A 20700-nucleotide genomic window follows, 5' to 3' on the forward strand; every position below is an offset into this window, starting at 1 on the left:
AATTAAACAAGAACAACCAAATTCAAACTAAAAGTGTGGACTAGTGGTCAAAGATTATACATTTTAAGTTAAATTTAATCTGGTTCAGTAACTCTATCATATGAGGAAACAGAAATGGGAAATTATAGTAAAGGCTGAAATCATAAACAATTTGGTAATTTACATAATAACTGCACATTTTCTTTGAAGAATAATTTTCTTTGTCTTTATTATTTTCTTTCTTCAACACATTTCCTTTTCACTTTAGAATTTTTGGATTTAATTAAAGATTTCCATTACTCTAAAAAACATGAAATGCATTTAGAATATATAGAAAATGGCTAATTTTACTTTTGTAGTAATATGAACACTCAGAAGAAATATATATGGTAAAGGCTGGATACAGAGCCGTTGTGGCAGAATTTAGTAACACACCGAACAACAAAATCTAGAAATGGCAAAACTTTTAGAATTTAGAGCAGGCATTGGAAGCAGAATTTACGCTCCACAGAGATTGCATCAGGTGGGAAAATGCCTAGTATATGATGCATTAAAACACATTACATGAATCTTTTAAATTGTAAGTTTTCATTTCTTTTATTAATAAAAAAATCCCTTTCTATAATGGCTACCCATGTGATAAGATTAGAAGCATTTTTGATATTTTCCATGCTTGTGTCTAGTGAAAAGTAGAGATAATAAAGGGAAGATAAACATGTTACGAAAATGATTCTAGTATCAGGAGTAAAATATTCAAATACTATGTTTTCATTGTTCTTCCAGACATTCTCCAAAAAGTAAGAAATTCATCGCAAACTTTCTGTAAAATACATCCATTATGTGTTGATACTATGGAGACATTTTTCATTTTGTTACATGTTTCTCGAATCTTCTAGAATCGTGGGTCTATAAATCTTGCCTTCAAATCCTTCTAAACTTTCCAAGCTGCAATGTCTAAAATACTAAAGAAAAATTATGCCTACCAATTCAGTAACAGTAAAAAGCCAGATATATTTTGGAAAAAAAAAAAGAAGGGAAAAAGTGTAAAATTAATTTTATAGAGAAAACTGACACATATTCTGAGAATTTTGAATATTCTGAGACAATTACATGGAAAAAACTTTTAAAATGAAAAAATTAAAAAGAAGATATTTTTAACTAATTACATAGCTAATTTTGCTTTTGCTAAGAGCCATTTCGTAAATTGTGCTTTACAGCATTATACCTTGTTTATTTTTCAGAGTCAAAATATTGTATAAGTTGCCAAAATGAAATTTTATAATATGACAGCGAAAAATAAAAATGTTTTATTTTAATGTTATTTTTTTAACACAATTTCAATTTATTACCATTATTTTAATGAAATTTATCAATGTTAGGATGTTTTAAAAAAAATCGTCCAAAAATTCTCAGATCTTGGAATTAAATATTTTCTATAGAAACTGATCTTAAAATCGCCAAAAATGTCGCCAGATTTAGAACCGCTTAATAAAAGAATTCGCATCTCCAAAAGCGAAAAGTTGTTTAAGAGCTCTTTATTAGAAAAAATGAATTTTGAAATGCTTATGTTTCACTTCTTGCTTAGAAACTCGAGTATCCTATCAATTATATTAGAAATAGAAACAAATTATAACCCATAAACCCATTCAAAAGGTAACCATATATGCCAGTGAATCGCCAAAAATATTCCTCCAAAATTCTAATTCACACTCAAAATGGCAATTGTAAAAACAGAGAGAAATTTCAGATGATTAAAAATTAAGGATCTTCTGTTGATTTTGGCCAAAATTAAGGACTTTTAAGAACCAAAAATCGATTTAAAAAAATCTAAGGACAACTCTTAAGGACCATACGAACACTGAATGCAAAAGTGATAAAATACATCAACATTTCTTCTCTCTCCTGGAAGAAACAGGATTTGTTGATTATGCTGCAAAGAATGGTAATTTCAAACTGATGACAGGGTTTCCACTAGTACAAACTCTAACCTACAGCAAACTTTGTCAGCACTAAAATTCTATTCCTGAAGAGGTGTGGGAAAAACTATTTCAAGTGCCACCTGCCTTTTTTTTTTTTTTTTTTTTTTTTGCCTAGCATTATAACTTTACCATCAAGCACAAGTTTAATAATAAATACAATTGTTTTTTCGAGTTTATTTATCCTCCACATTTTGAAATGATTTTATTTCACTTTTGGGGTGGTTGCAAATTAGCATAGGGGATGGTTCTATGTAATTGTTTATAACTTGTTTTTGTGGTTTAAAAATTACACAGTATCAGAAACATTGGTCTAGCTATCATTTAGTTGGAATAGAAAACTAAATTATTTTTGTCCATTTCCCTGACGACAGCAAAAGCAATTCAACCTGACAGTTCTAACAATCTGACCATTGACCTTGACTTCATTTCTGTTTCAGTTCTTAAAGTTGTTTTCACTTGGTTCTTAGTTTTTTCTATAGCATTTAGTAAAAATTTGGAAAGTTGCGATTTTGGTATTTTAATATAATTAAATTACTTGTTATTTACTAGACATATAAATGTAAACATTAATATGCATTTACTATTTGCTTTCCTAACTTCAAAGTAAATTTATCCATATAATGTACCATTAGATCAAACATTCAAAATCTAGTGACATACAATTTTTGTTTCCCTAGAACGTTAAAACGAGCTGATATATCTTTCGAATCTAAGCAATACATGAGTGTAATGGTAACGAAGAAAGGGTTGTATAACATAAAAAGTATAGCATGTAATGAATAACAGTTATAAGTACTTGCATGTTATTGCAACCACCTTTGCAGAAGTCATAACATTTTCAGAATGTGCAAACTTAGGTAACCATTCTCCAGCAACGATGCTCATAACAGTCCTTCAGTCAAGGAATACCATCATTTTTGCATGCAATTCCATTTTGTTGTATTCCAAGTTCCAGCGCTTTTTATAAACAAATCATACTTTTTGCCTTAGTTTTAAAATATGAGCTTTTGGAATTTGCCAGTAATGGAAGAAACTTCAGTAAAATTTCTGCAGGAATACAGATTTTTGCAGCACAATTTCTAAAGGGAAATACAGGCAGATGTGTTCTGTAGATAGCTGATGTTGCCAAGGTTTGCACAATGATGATTCTCCGCAATTCTCTGATTTTTTTTAAAGTGAAAACAGATTGCTATGTACTTGGGAAAAATACTGCAAAAAAATTATAGAAAGATCTGGAAACGAATGTAAATGATATTTTTAATGCATCCTGTAATTCTTATTTAACAATTCAAATTTGTATTTTATATTGCTAAAATATGTTGATAATATTTGTCAACTTATGATAAACATCAACAATTTAGGAATCTTTTTATAAAAGATTCAAAAAACAACTGTTAGCTTTTCATCAGTAAAATATCACCAAATTATGTTGAGGTGTTTGCTAATATGTTAAATACCCAATTATGCAAGAAATCTTTTTTTTTTTTTTTTTTTTTTTTCCCCAGATGAAAATTATCTGTCACATATTGTATGGCAAGAAAATAAAGGGAAGAGGGTATTTACTGTTAAGATACAATCAGCAACAAACAAGCAAGTACACAAAATGCAACACTTACCATCTTTTGGTGAAGTTCATAGTTTGTAAATCATAGCGACAAGGAAAATAAGTTTTCTGGTATTTTGACACCCAGTATGGATAAAACGAAGAGGAATTTTGAACAACTTTCAGAACACTGGAATTTCCATCCTGAAATCCCTGTATGTTTTGGTTGTGACCATGGAAATGCTGGGATGTGCCAGAGCAACTGTCTGGGCTGATTCCTATCCCAGAATCATCTCTAGGGGGAGGATGAAGAGGAGAGTGAAGTAAACTGTCAACAGAGCCATTTTCAGATCCACGGTCTGCCTCAGGAGAGCTTTCATCCGACGAAAACAACTATTAATATTGAAATGCCAAATTAATGACAATTATTTCACTATAAACTAGAAATTTGTGTAAAAAAAAAAAATCAATCAATATAAAATTTCGGTTAACGGTACCTCATTAACTTGGGGCCAAATATAAATAGGAGCACAAAATGTAACAAGCTATAGGAATGGTAACAAGAGCTGTCAAATTGTGTGTGCCATGGTGTTTACAAGTGCTACCTTTATTTATTAAATATCATGTTCTTCGCATTTAAACTATAAAATTTAGTTCAACACACACAAGGTTCGAATGCGGTTTAGCCCACTGCTTGGAGATGTTTTTGAATGGGCAATAAATGCACCGACATGACTAATTAGATACAGTGTCTCACAAAAGTGATGGGACACTTGTGCTTTACAAAAAGGAAACTGTAATAAAATAAATTTAAAAAACATGTAAAATTTTTTTTGTGGGTGTGTTTCATACTTAAATTTAGTAACAATTATTACATAACATACATTTTCTCAAAATATTAAAATATTAATTTAATAAAAATACAATTGTTTAGAACGGAGCAAAAAATGGCTCACATAAGTGATGGGAATCACAAAATAATTTTAAAATGAGGATACATTTATAATTTCATATACACAGTCTTGTGCTCTGGAGACAAAAATGTTTTTTCCCATACGGTGTTGCCACTGCTCACTTTGAAATCATTGAGTTTGTCAATCAAAAATTCATTAAAATTTTACAAAATATGAAATAGATAATAAAACCAATTCCAAATTTCAAATTTGGTCTTCCAGATGCCCATATTCAGGTGGAAACATTCAATATTCAAAATTCCATGGCTCTAGATACCGTTGTTTTATCACAATGTGAGAAACATGCTTACATTTATGCAGATTATTTGTTATTTAATTTCATTAAATATAATACAGGGCTCTAATATTTGGCGGCAACAATTTGAAAAGTGAACTGACTTTTAGAGCGCAAAATACCAAAATGAAATCAATAGTCCTTCTGGGCAAATTGCCTGTTTGGACTAAAAACTAACTTTATTGCAGAAGTAAGATTTACTCTCAGGATGAGATGATTTGCTGAACCTTTGGATGCCAGATTATCAAACTTTTACTGTAAACAGGAAATGTTCAAATAAGCAAGTAAGGTTTACAAAAATACCAAATTTCAGAAAAATAAATGTTCTTTTTATAAAAGAAATTCATAATTTCATTCAAAATAAATATTAGTACTATGGTGCTCAAAACAAAACTGAAAAGTTAAAATTTTCAATAGATATAAAAAAATATTTAACAAATATATTTATTTTAATGCAAAATAACACAGTGCAGTGACTTTTAAACTATACTCATGAACAGAAGGATGATAGAACAATTATATTCCTAATAACAATTATATACAAATTGATAAAATTGTTTTAGCTATATAAGCTGAGTAAAATACTCATAATATAAAAGAAGAAAAAGATTCATTTAACTTTTTATTATTATTATTAAGATGCAGAAATTTTATTTATTAGTTATCATTTAGAGAATATTTTTTATTATTTATAGAATTTAATATGCACTTATTTTTAATAATCATTATTTTCATGACTTTTAGAAAAATTCTGATCTCTGGCCTTTTACAGAAAAAAACTGACATTTTCAGCAACTCTCTTTGACCATTTTCCCTAGTCTTGACTTTTAAGGTGAGTGAGAACCCTGTAATAAGTATCAAAATTGTAAGCTGGAGGGAAAACATACCTCAGAATTACTATCTGAAAATGTACTGTATCTCTCATCATCTTCACGAAGGTAAGCAACCCAGTCAAACTTCTCCGCAGCATCTAAGAAAGAAGAAAGAACACATTAATTAGAGCTGCATCACTTCTGCCTATTCTATTTCCTATAAATTGATTTGTTTTTATGGCAAAAGAGTAAATAAAAAAGATCTCAATAATTTACTTAGGTTTTTGCAAATTAAGTCATTTTTCAATATGCTTGGTTTTTAAACATATTAGACTGATAGTAAAAAAAAGAACTCTTGTCTTTTAATATACATATATGAAAGTAATCCCAAAAGCAATGTTAACTTTTTATTGTGGCAGCTTTTTAGATACCCATGTTATAACAGCTGCAAGGATTAATTTCTAAAATTAGAAGTGCCACAACCCTATGGAAGACAGTGAGGAAGGAAAGGAGAAATAATAATATTAATAATAATAAATAAAATAGCTAAAAATTAAAATAATTAATTAAATTAGGAAAAATGTAAAGAGATAAAGAGAAACCTAATAAATTATTATATTAATTTCAAATAGTTAAATACGAAAAAAAGTATCGGATCTTGTCTTATTTGGGGCATCGGCTAGAATTCCACTTAGATGCTAAGAAGCAGCTCACCCGATCTCCGCCTGAGTTAAAGCCCTGATTATACGTATAATGTACTATTCCAAGGGATGACAGGCTCCACTCTTTTTTTTTTTTCCAGCATACCAAGGAAAAAAACTAAAATGGTTAAAGCTACACTAAGGAGAATAGTGATAATTCTAGAAACAGTATGAGGATATGGAAAGAAATTTAACGAAAAAGGTGTAGCTTCGAAAATAAAGAATGAAGAGTTCAAGACTTTCTGGTCGCGATGCCCTGTCTATCTTTCTGCTTGACGACTATAAGACTTCTCTGTACAAGTGGCAGCAGTGCCCCGTTGGGTTACATCATTCAGAAAGTTTACAGGAGCTCTGCAGTAGAAAGTCACCAGTGTGGAACGTGCATGACCAGTGTATCACTTTTAGTTCTTTGAGAGAATACAAAATTGACCCGCTCTCATAAATTCATTGCATATCCTGGAGAATAAGCCTTTGGCATACAATTGGGGGGGCGGGGTAGCTTTTCTTTCCTTAAGTCTCAACCTCTGTGCAAGGCTTGAGTGCGAGAGAAAGACAAGCCTGCATTCAGAAGTTAGACTTGATTTTTTAAGGCACGTTTACTATTAAAACAAAATTTATGTGCTAAAATTGTAGTTCCCTTACATGAAAAGTGCCGTAACCCTTTTATTCATTATTTGCACTCTGGCTGAAATTATAATTTATCTCGAAAACTGAGAAGTACCAGAGCCGAGCTCCATTGCAATTTAAGCTCTGAATAGCTCAACCGCCCTGTCATTGAGGAAGCAGTGAACCTCACTTTTCACCTCGTCATCACTGTCGAACCATGTTTAGGCTAAGTATTGTTTCAACTTAAGATGTAAGGGATGCTCAACCTTTGTGACTGTCTTATTGGAAATTAACAGTCTCCTGTTTCTTTCTTTGTCGTGAATTTTATAATGAACAGCTGTAAACACCCCATTCAATTTGCGAAAATTTTTGACATCCATGCAAGACTCATCATACACTTCCATCAACTAGCAATGAATTTCAATTAGTTTAACACCTTTGGCATTAAAAAAAAAAAGAAAAGAAAAAGAATAACTATACGAACTTGCACTTGGCAGTAGTGTCAACCGGGTTACAAATGGCTGCCAAGCCAAGACTAAAGCATCCCAGTAACATGTATGCAACATTTGTTTATAGTGGGATAAGCAAAAAATATGAGAGTTGTCAACAGCCACATAAAAACTTTACATGCATCTCTAGTGCTTTGAAGACATTGCTTTTGGATTACCCCAACACACACAAATATATATATATATATATATGTATATATATATAAGAAAGAAATCAAGTATATATAATAATATCAACCAACTGTACCAAACTACCTAAACTCTCTCTATATAATCAAAAGATAGTAATTAAATCAAAAAAGGAGGTTAACATTTCCAACAAGAAGTGTATACATCAAAAATGAAACAAAAACAATAAATTAAGATAATAAATGTATAGTATGGCTTTATTGGAAAACTGGCATTTATTTTTGAAAGGCAGTCACACTTTCAAACAGAGGGATTAATAGCTCACTAGCAGGTGTAAAGGAGAGTTATAGGTTAATAAAATGTTGTCAGATTCAAGGTAGCTAAAATATACTGTGAAAGAAAAAATGAAGATCATAGTAGCTTCTCATTTGCCTCTCTTTTAAGAAAAGCGGTTTGGTTTATTAGTCACTATTAAAAACATGAACTTATTACTTGAAAGTATAGATCTGTATATTTTTTTTTTTATTATTATAATTATTTGTTTCGCAGATTTTTAAGAAAAGATGTGGAATTTTTTTTTTAAAGTTGTAAAGAATATTAGGCTTTCTACAATGGAGAAAATGAAAACTCAGTTATGCCTTCCCTGAGATTTAAACTACAAATCTTTCAACTGAAAGCAGGACAATATTAACTTAAGTTGGAGGATAAGCTCCTGAACTACTTTACTGAGCGAATTTACTTCCAGAAAACAAGTGTTACTATTTTACAGTTCATGGAGAGTTCTTATAGGAAGCATGACAGAAATAGACACTTGCAAACTGATTCACTTTATTGACTGAGTAAGTGAATGCCTGATTCATTAAAAAAGAGCTGAGCTCTTTTTGAAAGCATGCCAGGAAAGTTCGATTCCCATTTTAGGAGAGGAAAAAATGTTTATCCTTCCATGTTAATAGTCAGCTTAATTTTCATCACTTCCTAATTTCTTTTAGTCTAGAATTTTATTGTTGATTCTGTGTAAAAAGGAAGTTTTAGGGAATCTGGAAACTAAAGTTGAAAGAAATCATTTGAGGAAGTTAGTGCTTGGTTAAGTCAATTTTCCCAATCCTGCTCCTTGTTCAACTCTTTTCGTTCTTCACTCCAATCTTGCTAAAATCCACCCCTACTTTCCTTTTGCTCTTTGTTTCAACCTTGCTAACCAGTATCAATCCACTGTTTGTTCAATTTTTTTCACTCTTCACTCCATCCTCACTAATGGCTCTTGATATACCCCTTATATCTGATCTTTTCCTTCAATGTACTGTTAGTCAGCAGGGAGTCATAAAAAAGAACTGATTCATTTCATGGTTCTGATCCAATTTCATAACAGAATTGTTTCACCCATCTCTAATATTAACCATTTGCACCTTGTAAACATGCAGGGGTACAATAATTGCTACTCTCTTAGATATAAAAGCAACCTACAGGATCCAGACAATCAGATTCAATTATTGAAAAATTATTCTGCATCATGTTTTAATTTGGGTATCACTGTACAAATTATTATTTTCAGAGAAGTAAATGTGAAAAACGAACTGTGACCTTGCTGGGATTTGAATCACAGATATTTCAGCTGTTAGACTGGAATTAGTAGTTAATTTATGAAATGGCTAGCCACACCTCTAATGGAGCGGCTAAACACTAATGCCATGAGATTAGGCATAGGGAAATTCCTTACAAAATTCGTATAGGCCGACCATTTTTCATTTCCCTGACTTCTCAGGACATTTTAGATGAGAAAGAACCCATACAGAATAATATTTTATAATCTCTTTATATATTATTTAATTCTTAGAAATCCTAAATTTTGGACATTTAAACTGATTTATTTTGTACTATTTTAACCAAAATGTTGCCAATCAGATTGACTTCGAAATAATCTCTTATGGCAGATGATGTATTTTCTCCATGTTTAGATGGCAGATCTAGCAAGGAAATATTGACTTTTTTTTTTTTTTTTTTTCTCTTTTGCTTATTATGTGCTCTGCCATTGGGCACTACATGGAAAAGGAGAGATGCCCCGTGGAGGTCTTTTTACGGGAAACTGGCTCGTATCCACGTTACACATCGGAAAAACCTCAAAACGCCCATGCAGCCAGCCCGTTCGCCGGGACTTGAACCCTCGATCGAACTATCAGTGTTCAGCGGCTTTTACTGCTCGGCCGCTGGTGGGCCGTATTGACTATATTAACTAAATTTTTTTCATTGTATTCTCTATGAAAGATCAGAAACATTTAAAAATTACTTTTAAGAAAAGAAACAGCATAGAATATCATTGAAAATTACAGACATTCAATACTTATGAAATTTTCCAAGTAACCAAAGTGATTTAACAACTTCTTAAAAAGCAAGATAATAGTGATAAGCAGGTTAATAAATTATTTCTTTTTCTCCAATTTTGAATTCAGTGAGAACGTCTTAAATTTAGAAACAATATGCAAAAAGATGGGGAAATTTTATGCTTATATATCAACTGAATCTATTTAATTAATTTAATATGTGATATATTCTCAGGACTTCATTGAAACATAGTCTGCCAAGCTAACAAATATGAACTTTTATTTTGTAAAAAGAAAAAAAATCTTTAGAAAACAATAATATTTATCATCTGTAATGGCCTTGCTGAAAAAGTGGAAATGATGTCTTTCTACATTGGTGACAAACAAGCAGTTACTGGTGTGCACATGTGCAAGTAACAAAGAATTACAGATCTGCACATGTGCAAGAAACAAATAGTTAATGATTTAACTAGTTTTCATAAATGCATTGTGGACAAAATAATGATTTTTATTGTAAAATACTCATTTAATAATTATTTTCAATTTTCCATTAATGGAAAAAAAAGCTATAGTTCATGTGTGAGCCATTATTAACAACTATTGCTGAACTACAGTCACCAGAAAGAATCTGCAAAAATTAAATTTTCCAGTACATTTATATGTTGTTGTTTTTAAAATAAAATGCTACCAAAATTGTATTAAGTAAAAATAATAGAATTTCACTGCAGGTTCAACAATAAATTAAAACCTCTGGCATGTTTTTATATGTTGGAATTTTAAATAAATTGCTTGCATGATTTTATTAAATATAATAACTAATGTATACATTAAATACATGGCGAAACACGTAATGGAGTTAGCTTGATTCGACGTTCAATTAGATATTTCCCTTGAAAAGCCAGACCTCGAATTCGGCTAATTTACCATTTTCCGCTTTCTATTTTTACCTGAATTTGTTTGTTTTATGTTTTAACTTGTTCCTTGGTTTGATTTTCATATGTTTTAATTTTTTCAAGTGTCACATCAATAGGTATTTTACTGTATTTTTTGCCGTTACTAGTTTCCAACGCTTAGTATTTTACTGTGTTTATTTTCTCATGTAGCATAATTTCTCACCCTTCAATGACATTGTTTTTTTAAAATGTGTTGAACTTTTTTGGAGCCACAGCTCCTGGTAACTTTTAGGCGAGCTTACTACAATTTCTAATTTACTTAATTTTGCAGCATATTGCGCAAAAAATTATCTAGACCAAATTGGTCATACAGTATTGTACTAACTAGCTTGCTTGTTAATATCTTAGAATAATGTTATACATAACATGACTAGGTGGAAAGTTGCAGCGGATTGATGTAGGAGAGGTTTAACTGCGTACAGTCAAAAGTCTTTAATCCGGACTCGTTGGGACTTCAGCGATTCCGGATTATCAGTTTTTTTGGATTATAGATCATCAGTTTAAATCTGGTAAGATGGCATGCAGAAATTATAAATTTAAAAATATGAAACCGTAATTTATGAAATAAAGAGCAATTATGATCAAAAGGGTATCAAAATTCACAAAAAAAAGGCTTAATATTTATTTGTTTACTTTATTAAATATTTCTTTCAATGCGCGCATGCGTAAAGCATACATTACGTATAGTCGAAATTAGAAAATTGCAACCAGAAAACTATTTGATGTGTGTTTGTGATATTTATAATGACGAGAAATTTGATTTAAATCATATCAAAGACGGAGTACACAGAGATGAAATATTACATTTAGTAAGGAATTATACGCCGAATAAAATAAAAACATCTGCCCTGAAGATAAGGATAGTGCTGACAGATCAACTTCCAGTTCATTGGCGCCGTGACGTCCCCCCTCGCCCCGCAGAGCAGCGTGAAATTGATAAACAGATTTCGGAATGGTTAGAGATTCAAAGGATATGTCTTTATCCATTTTTTGCAGCAATTCCACTTTTTGCTTGATGGACATCGAAGCATGCTTTCGCTTTGTAGATCCTTTGGTAACTCCAGAATCGGAAATTCTTTTTGACATAACCAAAAGTTCAAGCTTACTTTTATAAAATTGTTCTAACAGTCTGCAAAAAATAATAAGCCGAATTCAATTAGAAGATTAAGGAACAACGCAATCTGCAACATTAACTGAAATAGATAATTAGATAATTTTAGCTTAACTTATACCGTCCGTTATACATTAAAGATGCATGCGTAAACGTATTATGCGCATGCGTTAACACATTATGCATTGACGCATGCGCAGAAAGTTTGTAGTTTTGAGGTCCGGATTAAAGACTTTTGACTGTAGTTAAAAATGTTGCATGTGTATGGGTTCATAATAGATTGAAAGCACAAGTCCGATAAAAGGTTAATATAATTTATTCTTATGAAAAGAAATATAACAAAATGCTGGAATTTTCATCAGAGATAGCCACACAACTGTTCAAAATATCATGCAATATAATCAGTAGTTATACTTTAAACTACTAAAAACAGCAGAATACAACGCAATGCAAAGAGAAAGCTAATCTGATCTCATGCTGAGCTTGCAAATAAATAATAACTACAGCAGCTAACTAAACAACTGAGCTGAGATGTTTCTCTCTGGCTTTTTAAAGCTTTCAATCAGTCGCGAGAGAGTTCTAGTAATTTCTTTGCTTCTCGAGAATTCTGGAAAGCAAAAGGGTAGATGCACATGCTCCTCTATATTTACTTTTCCGGCATAGCTTTATCTTAAAATATGCCTCGTGCTGCATAGCGCAGGGACAAAAAAACAATTTTAATTATAATTTTACTAACGTATTATGCGCATGCGTTAACACATTATGCATTGACGCATGCGCAGAAAGTTTTTAGCTTTGAGGTCCGGATTATAGATCATTCCGAATTATGGACGTCCGGATTAGACTTTTGACTGTAGTTAAAAATGTTTGTGTGTATGGGTTCATAATAGATTGAAAGCACAAGTCCGATAAAAGGTTAATATAATTTATTCTTATGAAAAGAAATATAACAAAATGCTGGAATTTTCATCAGAGATAGCCACACAACTGTTCAAAATATCATGCAATATAATCAGTAGTTATACTTTAAACTACTAAAAACAGCAGAATACAACGCAATGCAAAGAGAAAGCTAATCTGATCTCATGCTGAGCTCGCAAATAAATAATAACAACAGCAGCTAACTAAACAACTGAGCTGAGATGTTTCTGTCTGGCTTTTTAAAGCTTTCAATCAGTCAAGAGAGAGTTCTAGTAATTTCTTTGCTTCTCGAGAATTCTGGAAAGCAAAAGGGTAGATGCACATACTCCTCTATATTTACTTTTCCGGCATAGCTTTATCTTAAACTATGTCTCGTGCTGCATAGCGCGAAGACAAAAAACAATTTTAATTATTATTTTACTAACATTTGATATCTAAATACAAAATTCATAACAGAAAGCTGACACTCAAAGACACAGACAACAGTAAATTCCACACATAATTTTATTCCTTAAAAATGCACATCATCACTATGTGTGCCGCACTATGTACCCCACAATTTTATACAGCTTACATTTCTTAAACAATGAATGAAAATTGGAAAAGTAAACTCTGTGTGGCTAACAACAAAGCTATACAGGGAAATGAAGCAGAAGAGAAGAGAGAGGAAGTTGTGAATTCCATTTCAGATCAGATAACAGATTAATGTCCAGATGTTGGGTTCACATTTCACTGCTAAGTGGGACTGTATCTATTATTATCTTTAACTATAACTGTAATATAGTATAGTAGATGAGAAATGTAGAATAAACGATGTTTGTGTACATCTTGTAATCATCACTGAGCACGTACCCAACACATATAAAATACAACACATGGCGCAGCTCCTTGTTGATTAAAAAAGAAAATCTTTTTTGAAGAACCATGCAGCCTCGGTAAAGATGTTCTACACAAAAACATCATGGGAAGTTGTTTACTGTGAAATCGAAACTTATATCGCTGGTAAGCGAGTTGTTTATTTTTATTGGAAGTGGCTAAAAATATGTATATATAAACTATTTAAAGTCCTAAATTAAATATGGATGGATTAAAGCCACCAAGTAATCTACGTTTCGAAGGAAATTTAAGCGAAAATTGGAAGAAACGGAAACAAAAATTCCAAATTTATATGTTAGCGTCTGGTGGTATTACTAAATCACCTGAAATTAAAGTAGCTATTTTATTGCATATAATTGGTGAAGAAGCACTTGAAAAATTTAATACTTTTAATTTAAGTGAAGAAGATAAGAAGGATGTTGACAAAGTAATTGAAGCTTTCGAAAATTTTTGCATGCCGAAAGCAAATGAAAGTGTTGATAGACATATATTTTTCTGTCGAACACAACATGTAGGTGAATCGTTTGATGATTTCTTAACCGATTTAAAGAAATTAAGTAGCAACTGTGGATTTGCAGAATTAAAAGATAGTTTAATAAGGGATAGAATAGTAAGTGAAATTCTAAATAAAAATCTCAAAGATAGATTATTAAGGGAAGATCAGTTAACATTGGAGAAATGTATTAAAATGCGTAAAGGTTCTGAATTAGCAGAACTTCAGCTGAAAACTTTAACTGAAGAAAATAAAACAGAAGCGATCAAACGTAATAAATTTCGACCTTCAGAGGAAAAAAGTCAGCCTTGTAAGAAAGACTTTCATGTAAAACAAAAGCAACAATGTACTAAATCTTCTTCAAACTATCAAGGAAATAAGTACAATAATCCAAAACCATGTAGAAAATGTGAAACTTTTCATAAGTTAAACAACTGTCCTGCTTATAATAAGATTTGCTTGTACTGTAAAAAGAAAAATCACTTTTCTAAAATGTGCAATTTTAAAAATGTTAAAGTTGTACAGAATAATTTAGAGCATGAGTTACATAATAATGGTAATGAATATATTTTAGGGTCAGTAGAAGATATAAATCCATTTTCAAAAAATAAAACGGAATGGTTTGAAAAACTAAAAGTAAACATATCTAAATATTTATTTGTTAAGTTGGATACTGGAGCTCAGTGTAATGTCAAAGATACCATTGCCTAAATTTAAACAATTAAATTTAAGAGAGAAATGTTTGACTAAATCAAAAGTCACTTTAAATAATTACAATGGTACTACAATTGATGTAGTTGGAAAATGTAAATTATTATGTGAAACATCGAAAGGGGACAAGGATGAAATAGAATTTCAAGTTGTAGCATGTGATAAAACTGTTCCAGCTATTTTAGGTTTACCTAAATTGCAAAAATTAAACCTAATACAAAGGATTTGTACAGTAAATCCTGATTCTAATGAAAAGTTACCAGAACTTTTAAAAGGATATCAAGATTTGTTTAAAGGAACTGAGAATTTAACTGGATATACATATCATATTAAATTAAAACCAGGAGCTGTTGGTAAAATAGAACCCTGTAGGAAAATTCCACTTAGCTTATTAAATCCATTAAAAAAGGAATTAGCAAGAATGGAAAAAGATGGTATTATAAAGAAAGTTAACCAACCAACAGAATTTGTGAATTCATTAGTGGTAGTAAGGAAAAAGGATGGAAATTTAAGAGTGTGTTTAGATCCTCAGCACCTTAACCAAAATATACTGAGAGAACATTATCACATACCAACCTTTGAAGAAATTTCATCTCAAATGACAAATGCAAAGGTCTTTAGTATTTTAGATGCAAACAAAGCATTTTGGCAAATTAAACTGTCGGATTCAAGTTGTGAATTTACTACATTTAACACTCCGTTTGGTAGATATTGTTTTTTAAGGTTGCCATATGGACTGAGTTCATCACCAGAAGTTTTCCACAGAAGTTTTTCTGAAATTTTTAGCGATTTAGAAGGAGTTCAAATATATATAGATGACTTATTAGTTTCGGGTAAAGATAAAAAAGAACATGATTTAAGATTAAAGAAGTTGTTGGACAGAGCCAGAGAAAAGAATGTTAAATTTAATTTAAATAAATGTAAATTTGGGCTGAATGAAGTGAAATATATGGGACATATATTTTCTAAAGATGGTTTAAAACCAGATGAAGACAAAATTAAGGCTATTGTAGATATAAAACCACCAAAAAATGTGAAAGAATTAGAAACTTTCCTAGGAATGATTACATATGTTTCTAGATTTATACATAATGTATCAGAATTGACATCATGTTTAAGAGATTTGTTGAAAAAACAAGTTATCTGGAACTGGAATGCAACACATGAAAAAGCATTTAGAAGACTAAAAGATGTCTTGGTAAATAGACCAGTTTTACAGTATTATGATATAAACATGCCAGTAGTTTTATCTGTAGATGCATCTCAAGAAGGACTAGGAGCAGTCTTACTGCAGAATAATTTACCAATGGCATATGCATCTAAGGCATTAACAGATACACAGAAGAATTATGCTCAAATTGAAAAGGAAACTTTAGCTATTGTATTTGTGTGTGAGAAATTTCACCAGTATATATTTGGAAAATATATTACTGTGGAAAGTGATCATAAACCACTGGAATAAATTTTTAAAAAGCCATTAAATAAATGCCCTGTAAGACTACAAAGAATGCGTATAAGATTACAGCCATATCAGTTTGAGATAAAATATAAACCAGGAAAAGAACTTTTTATAGCGGATGCATTATCAAGATTATTCACTGATAAAGGATCTGATTTCTTTGAAGGAGAAATAGAAGCTCATGTTGGATTAGTTGTAGAATGTATACCAATGTCTAATGGTAAAATGGAAGTTTTTCAACTGGAAACAGAAAAAGATGAAGAACTACAAGTTTTAAGAAAATTAATTAAAACTGGATGGCCAGATGAAAAATGTATGGTTCCAGAACTGCCAAAACCATATTTTAACTTCAGAGAAGAACTATCAGAAGCAAATGGATTAATATTTAAAAATTCCTGTGTTGTTGTACCAAGAAGTTTACGAAAAGATATGTTAAGCAGAATTCATTATGGTCATTTAGGAGTAGTAAAATGCAAGATCAAAGCAAGAGAAATATTATATTTGCCAGGAATGTCCAAAGAAATTGAAGATTTGGTACTGAATTGTCAAACATGTTTAAGTTTACAAAAAGCTAATACTAAAGAACCAATGATATCTAAAGAAATACCTAATGGTCCATGGGAAGTATTGGGAACAGATATCTTTTACTTTCAAGGAAGGGATTATCTAATAGTTATAGATTATTTTAGCAAATATGTTGAAATTGGACATTTGGAAGATTTGTCAAGAGTAGCAGTGATAAAGCAATTGAAATCAATTTTTGCAAGACATGGTATTCCGAAAATAGTATATTCGGATAATGGTCCACAATATAATTGCAGGAAATATAAAGATTTTGCAAGAAGATGGAATTTTGAAACCAGAACTTCAAGTCCAAAATACCCACAGTCTAATGGAATGGTTGAAAGACATATTCAAACTGTCAAGCGAATGTTAGAAAAAGCTGTAGTTGACTACAAGGATCCATATTTAGTATTACTGGAATATCGTAACTCTCCTATTTCAGATGAAATTAAGTCACCTTCAGAATTGATGTTTGGAAGAAAACTAAATGAATTGATGCCTATAAAAGAGAATTTTGTCCAAGCTAAACGATATGAAGACCATAAACAACATTTACTGAAGAGACAAACCTTACAAAAAAGTTATGATAGGAATGCAAGACCATTAAAACCATTGAAAACAGGAGATCATGTTTACATAAAAAAGAAAGGGAAAAAACTAAATGAAAGAGGGAAAATTATAGAAGAAGCAGAAAGACCACGTCCATATAGGATTATAAGAACAGATGGAAGAATTGTAGAAAGTAACAGAAGAGACCTTCTTAAAGGAACTAATCAGGAAGAGTTTGCAATACAAAACAACTATGAGAATGAAGTTATAGATGAACCCGAGATACATGAAAATAGTAGGAGCACTACAAATTTAGATGTGCCTGTAAGTCCTTCAAAATCTAACAGAAGTGTTGTGTCACCAAATAGTGAAAGAGGTATAGTATCATCAAATTTTTCAAATGGACATAACTACGTCACTGGATCTGGTAGAACTGTTAAGAAACCTTATTGTTTAAAAGAATATGTTTAATTTTACTACTATTATTATTTTTTATAAAAAAGGGAGATGTTATATATGTAACTGTAACTGTATCTATTATTATCTTTAACTATAACTGTAATATAGCATAGTAGATGAGAAATGTAGAATAAACGATGTTTGTGTACATCTTGTAATCATCACTGAGCACGTACCCAACACATATAAAATACAACACAAGAACTGCAGGGAGTTTAGTTAAAAAATTATTGCTTTGTTATTTTTAGAATGAAAACGAAAGTTAAAGGGCTATAATTAATTTATTATTTGAAAGATAATTTATATTTTACACATATATATATTCTAAGACACGCTTTCAAGATATAAAAAACATAAATTTCGTCAATCGGTCCAGTAAAATGGTACATATAGAACTGCCTCCTCCTTTCTTTTGTGGAGTGTACCTAGCAATTTTGATATTATTAAATGTTATAAATAATACATTATACTTAAATTATTATTACACAAAACGTTATTTAAATATTAAATAGCAATAAATTTCAATATATTAAAATATACATGAAACTAAAAAAATATTGCAGTCTTTAACATATTATAAACCTAAAGCTATATTGCAATACAAAAAAATAAATAAATGCTGTTTTTAAACCATTTCTTATGATCAAAATTCTGAAACATACCATTGTCACATATTTCAGTTTTTGGGTCTTCCTGCTTTTCATCCCCAAATCCAGCAAGATGGAACAGCAGAGCTAGTATTCTATATACTTTCTCCTTCTGCAATGGAATCATAAGCTCATTAATGGAATGTATTAAAGTTTATTTATAAAATTCATGTAAAAATTTAATACATCTTACTAAATACAGAAGTTCAAAACCTAAATGTAATAGAAAATAAGAAATGCTCTTGCCAAAACACGAATATGGGACTTGTAAACATTCTGAATTGAAGTGCTGTTTATTACACTGTACCACCACATGACTATATACATCACTAGAGCTCAAATCTATTGTAAAATCAGATTCATTTGCTAAAGTATCAGTGTGTATGTATTATTTCAACCACCATAGTACAACCAAATTTTAAAACTGTGCCAAAGAATGGCAACCATGCACATAACCTGTGTGCTCTATTCTTATTCTCAAGTACACAACAATCTGAATTTATGATACATAACAGTAATTTGGGAATTTCTTGAAAAAAGTCTTAAAAATTGCCAGCTTACACGTAAAAAGTAATTTTAATTTCTTTTAGCTGTAAAAAATTGCTAAATTGCACCAAGGGTGGTTGCATTAATATGTAAGTACTACAGTTCCACTCAGGTTCATAAAATAATTGTTCATAACAATTACCAAAAAAAGCAAAATGCAAAATATCCATTTCTCTATTTAAAACAAATTTATTTTAGATACAGTTCAATATACATTCAAAAATATCTGGTTATATTGAGTAACAGGAATGTAGTTAAAACAATTTTTAAGCTATTAATTCCAATTTCTTAGAGAGAATAATTTAGCATGTTTTTAGCATATTTCATGCTAGGGGAGACCTTTTTATTACAAAATGGGGTGTTTAAATAAATCATGACAGAAAACACTAAAAAGACACTCTCAGAACTTATCTGAAACTTTTAGAACAAAACTGTACAGAGGTTGAGTGTGCATAATTTGGCAGCGGGAGCTTTAAAGGGCACACTAAAGTTAAAAAAAAAAACTTCTATTTGAAAAACGAGGGCAAAGAACAAAAAAAAAAAAAAAAAAAAAAAAAAAAACCTCACATGCTTTTTATCCCCCCTTTTTTTAATGCCTCTTGTTCTCTTCTACCAAAATCGCAGAAGGAGATAAATTGTTGCTTACTTTAATTTTTCTAAATTATACTTCATAAACATAATATTTTTCTTTTATGACCTGAAATTTGCAAAATGCAAAACCTGCACAATCTCTAGTCCCAACACCTAGTGTAAACTTCAGGCCATTTACTGCATTATTTTTTTTTATTTGGATTTTATTTGCTAGCTTTTCTAAACTGTAAAACATGACTGTTTTATTTTATTTAAATCAGTTACCTTAGCTTGTTTTACTACTATTTCCACCAGAACGTAAATTAATTGAAGAATAAATTAGATCCCAGTTCTTGAGTTTTTCAGCCAGCACTTAGCAGTATAGGCTGACTATCATTACATACATACACACACGCAAACATATATATATATGTCATAATTTCGAAGAACAGTTGTGATGGCTGAGTTGTAATGCGAGAGGGAGAAGTTCATACCACACAAAGTTCAGCTAATTATCATCTTTATTTCCAAGCACACTAGAATAATTCCTTGTAAACAACATACAATTATGATAATTTCTTATACACAATCAATTTTTAGAAATAAGACAGGTATTTTAGAGAAGCAAAGTGGGGAGATATTAGCAAGGTAGAAGCTAGCAGGATAATGACATAGAATTAAGACATAGTTTAGCTCGCCAGAAGTATTTATGCTAGAGTAGGTGTGATTCTAGGAACAAGCTATGATTAGTTAATACAGTCAAAAGTCGTAAATCCGGACTCGTAGGGACTTCGGCGATTCCGGATTATCGATTTTTCCGGATTATAGATCATCAGTTTATATCTGGTAAGATGGCATGCAGAAATTATAAAACTAAAAATATGAAACTGTAATTTATGAAACAAAGAACAATTATGATCTAAAGGGTATCAAAATTTACAAAAAAAAAAAAAAAACTTAATATTTATTTGTATACTTTTTAGTAAACATTTCTATCAATGTAAGTTGTTTAAGTTGCTT

General features: G+C 30.7%; 1 protein-coding gene across 1 annotated transcript in view; it reads right to left on the reverse strand.

Moving 5' to 3' along the window:
- The window catches only part of LOC118193663 (gamma-tubulin complex component 5-like), a 125941-nt gene that overhangs the window by 90418 nt on the left and 14823 nt on the right, over positions 1-20700 (reverse strand). Inside the window, exons 4-6 of the mRNA XM_035364785.2 lie at positions 18580-18676; positions 5637-5719; positions 3575-3894 (exon numbers count right to left, since the gene is read on the reverse strand). Of these exons, the coding sequence (XP_035220676.2) occupies positions 3575-3894; positions 5637-5719; positions 18580-18676 (500 nt within the window). The remainder of the gene's footprint in view (positions 1-3574; positions 3895-5636; positions 5720-18579; positions 18677-20700) is intronic.

Source organism: Stegodyphus dumicola, chromosome 10 (genome assembly GCF_044657685.1).
Source record: "Stegodyphus dumicola isolate Sdum_Otavi_A_Nest chromosome 10, ASM4465768v1".
NCBI classification, from domain to species: Eukaryota; Metazoa; Arthropoda; class Arachnida; order Araneae; family Eresidae; genus Stegodyphus; species Stegodyphus dumicola.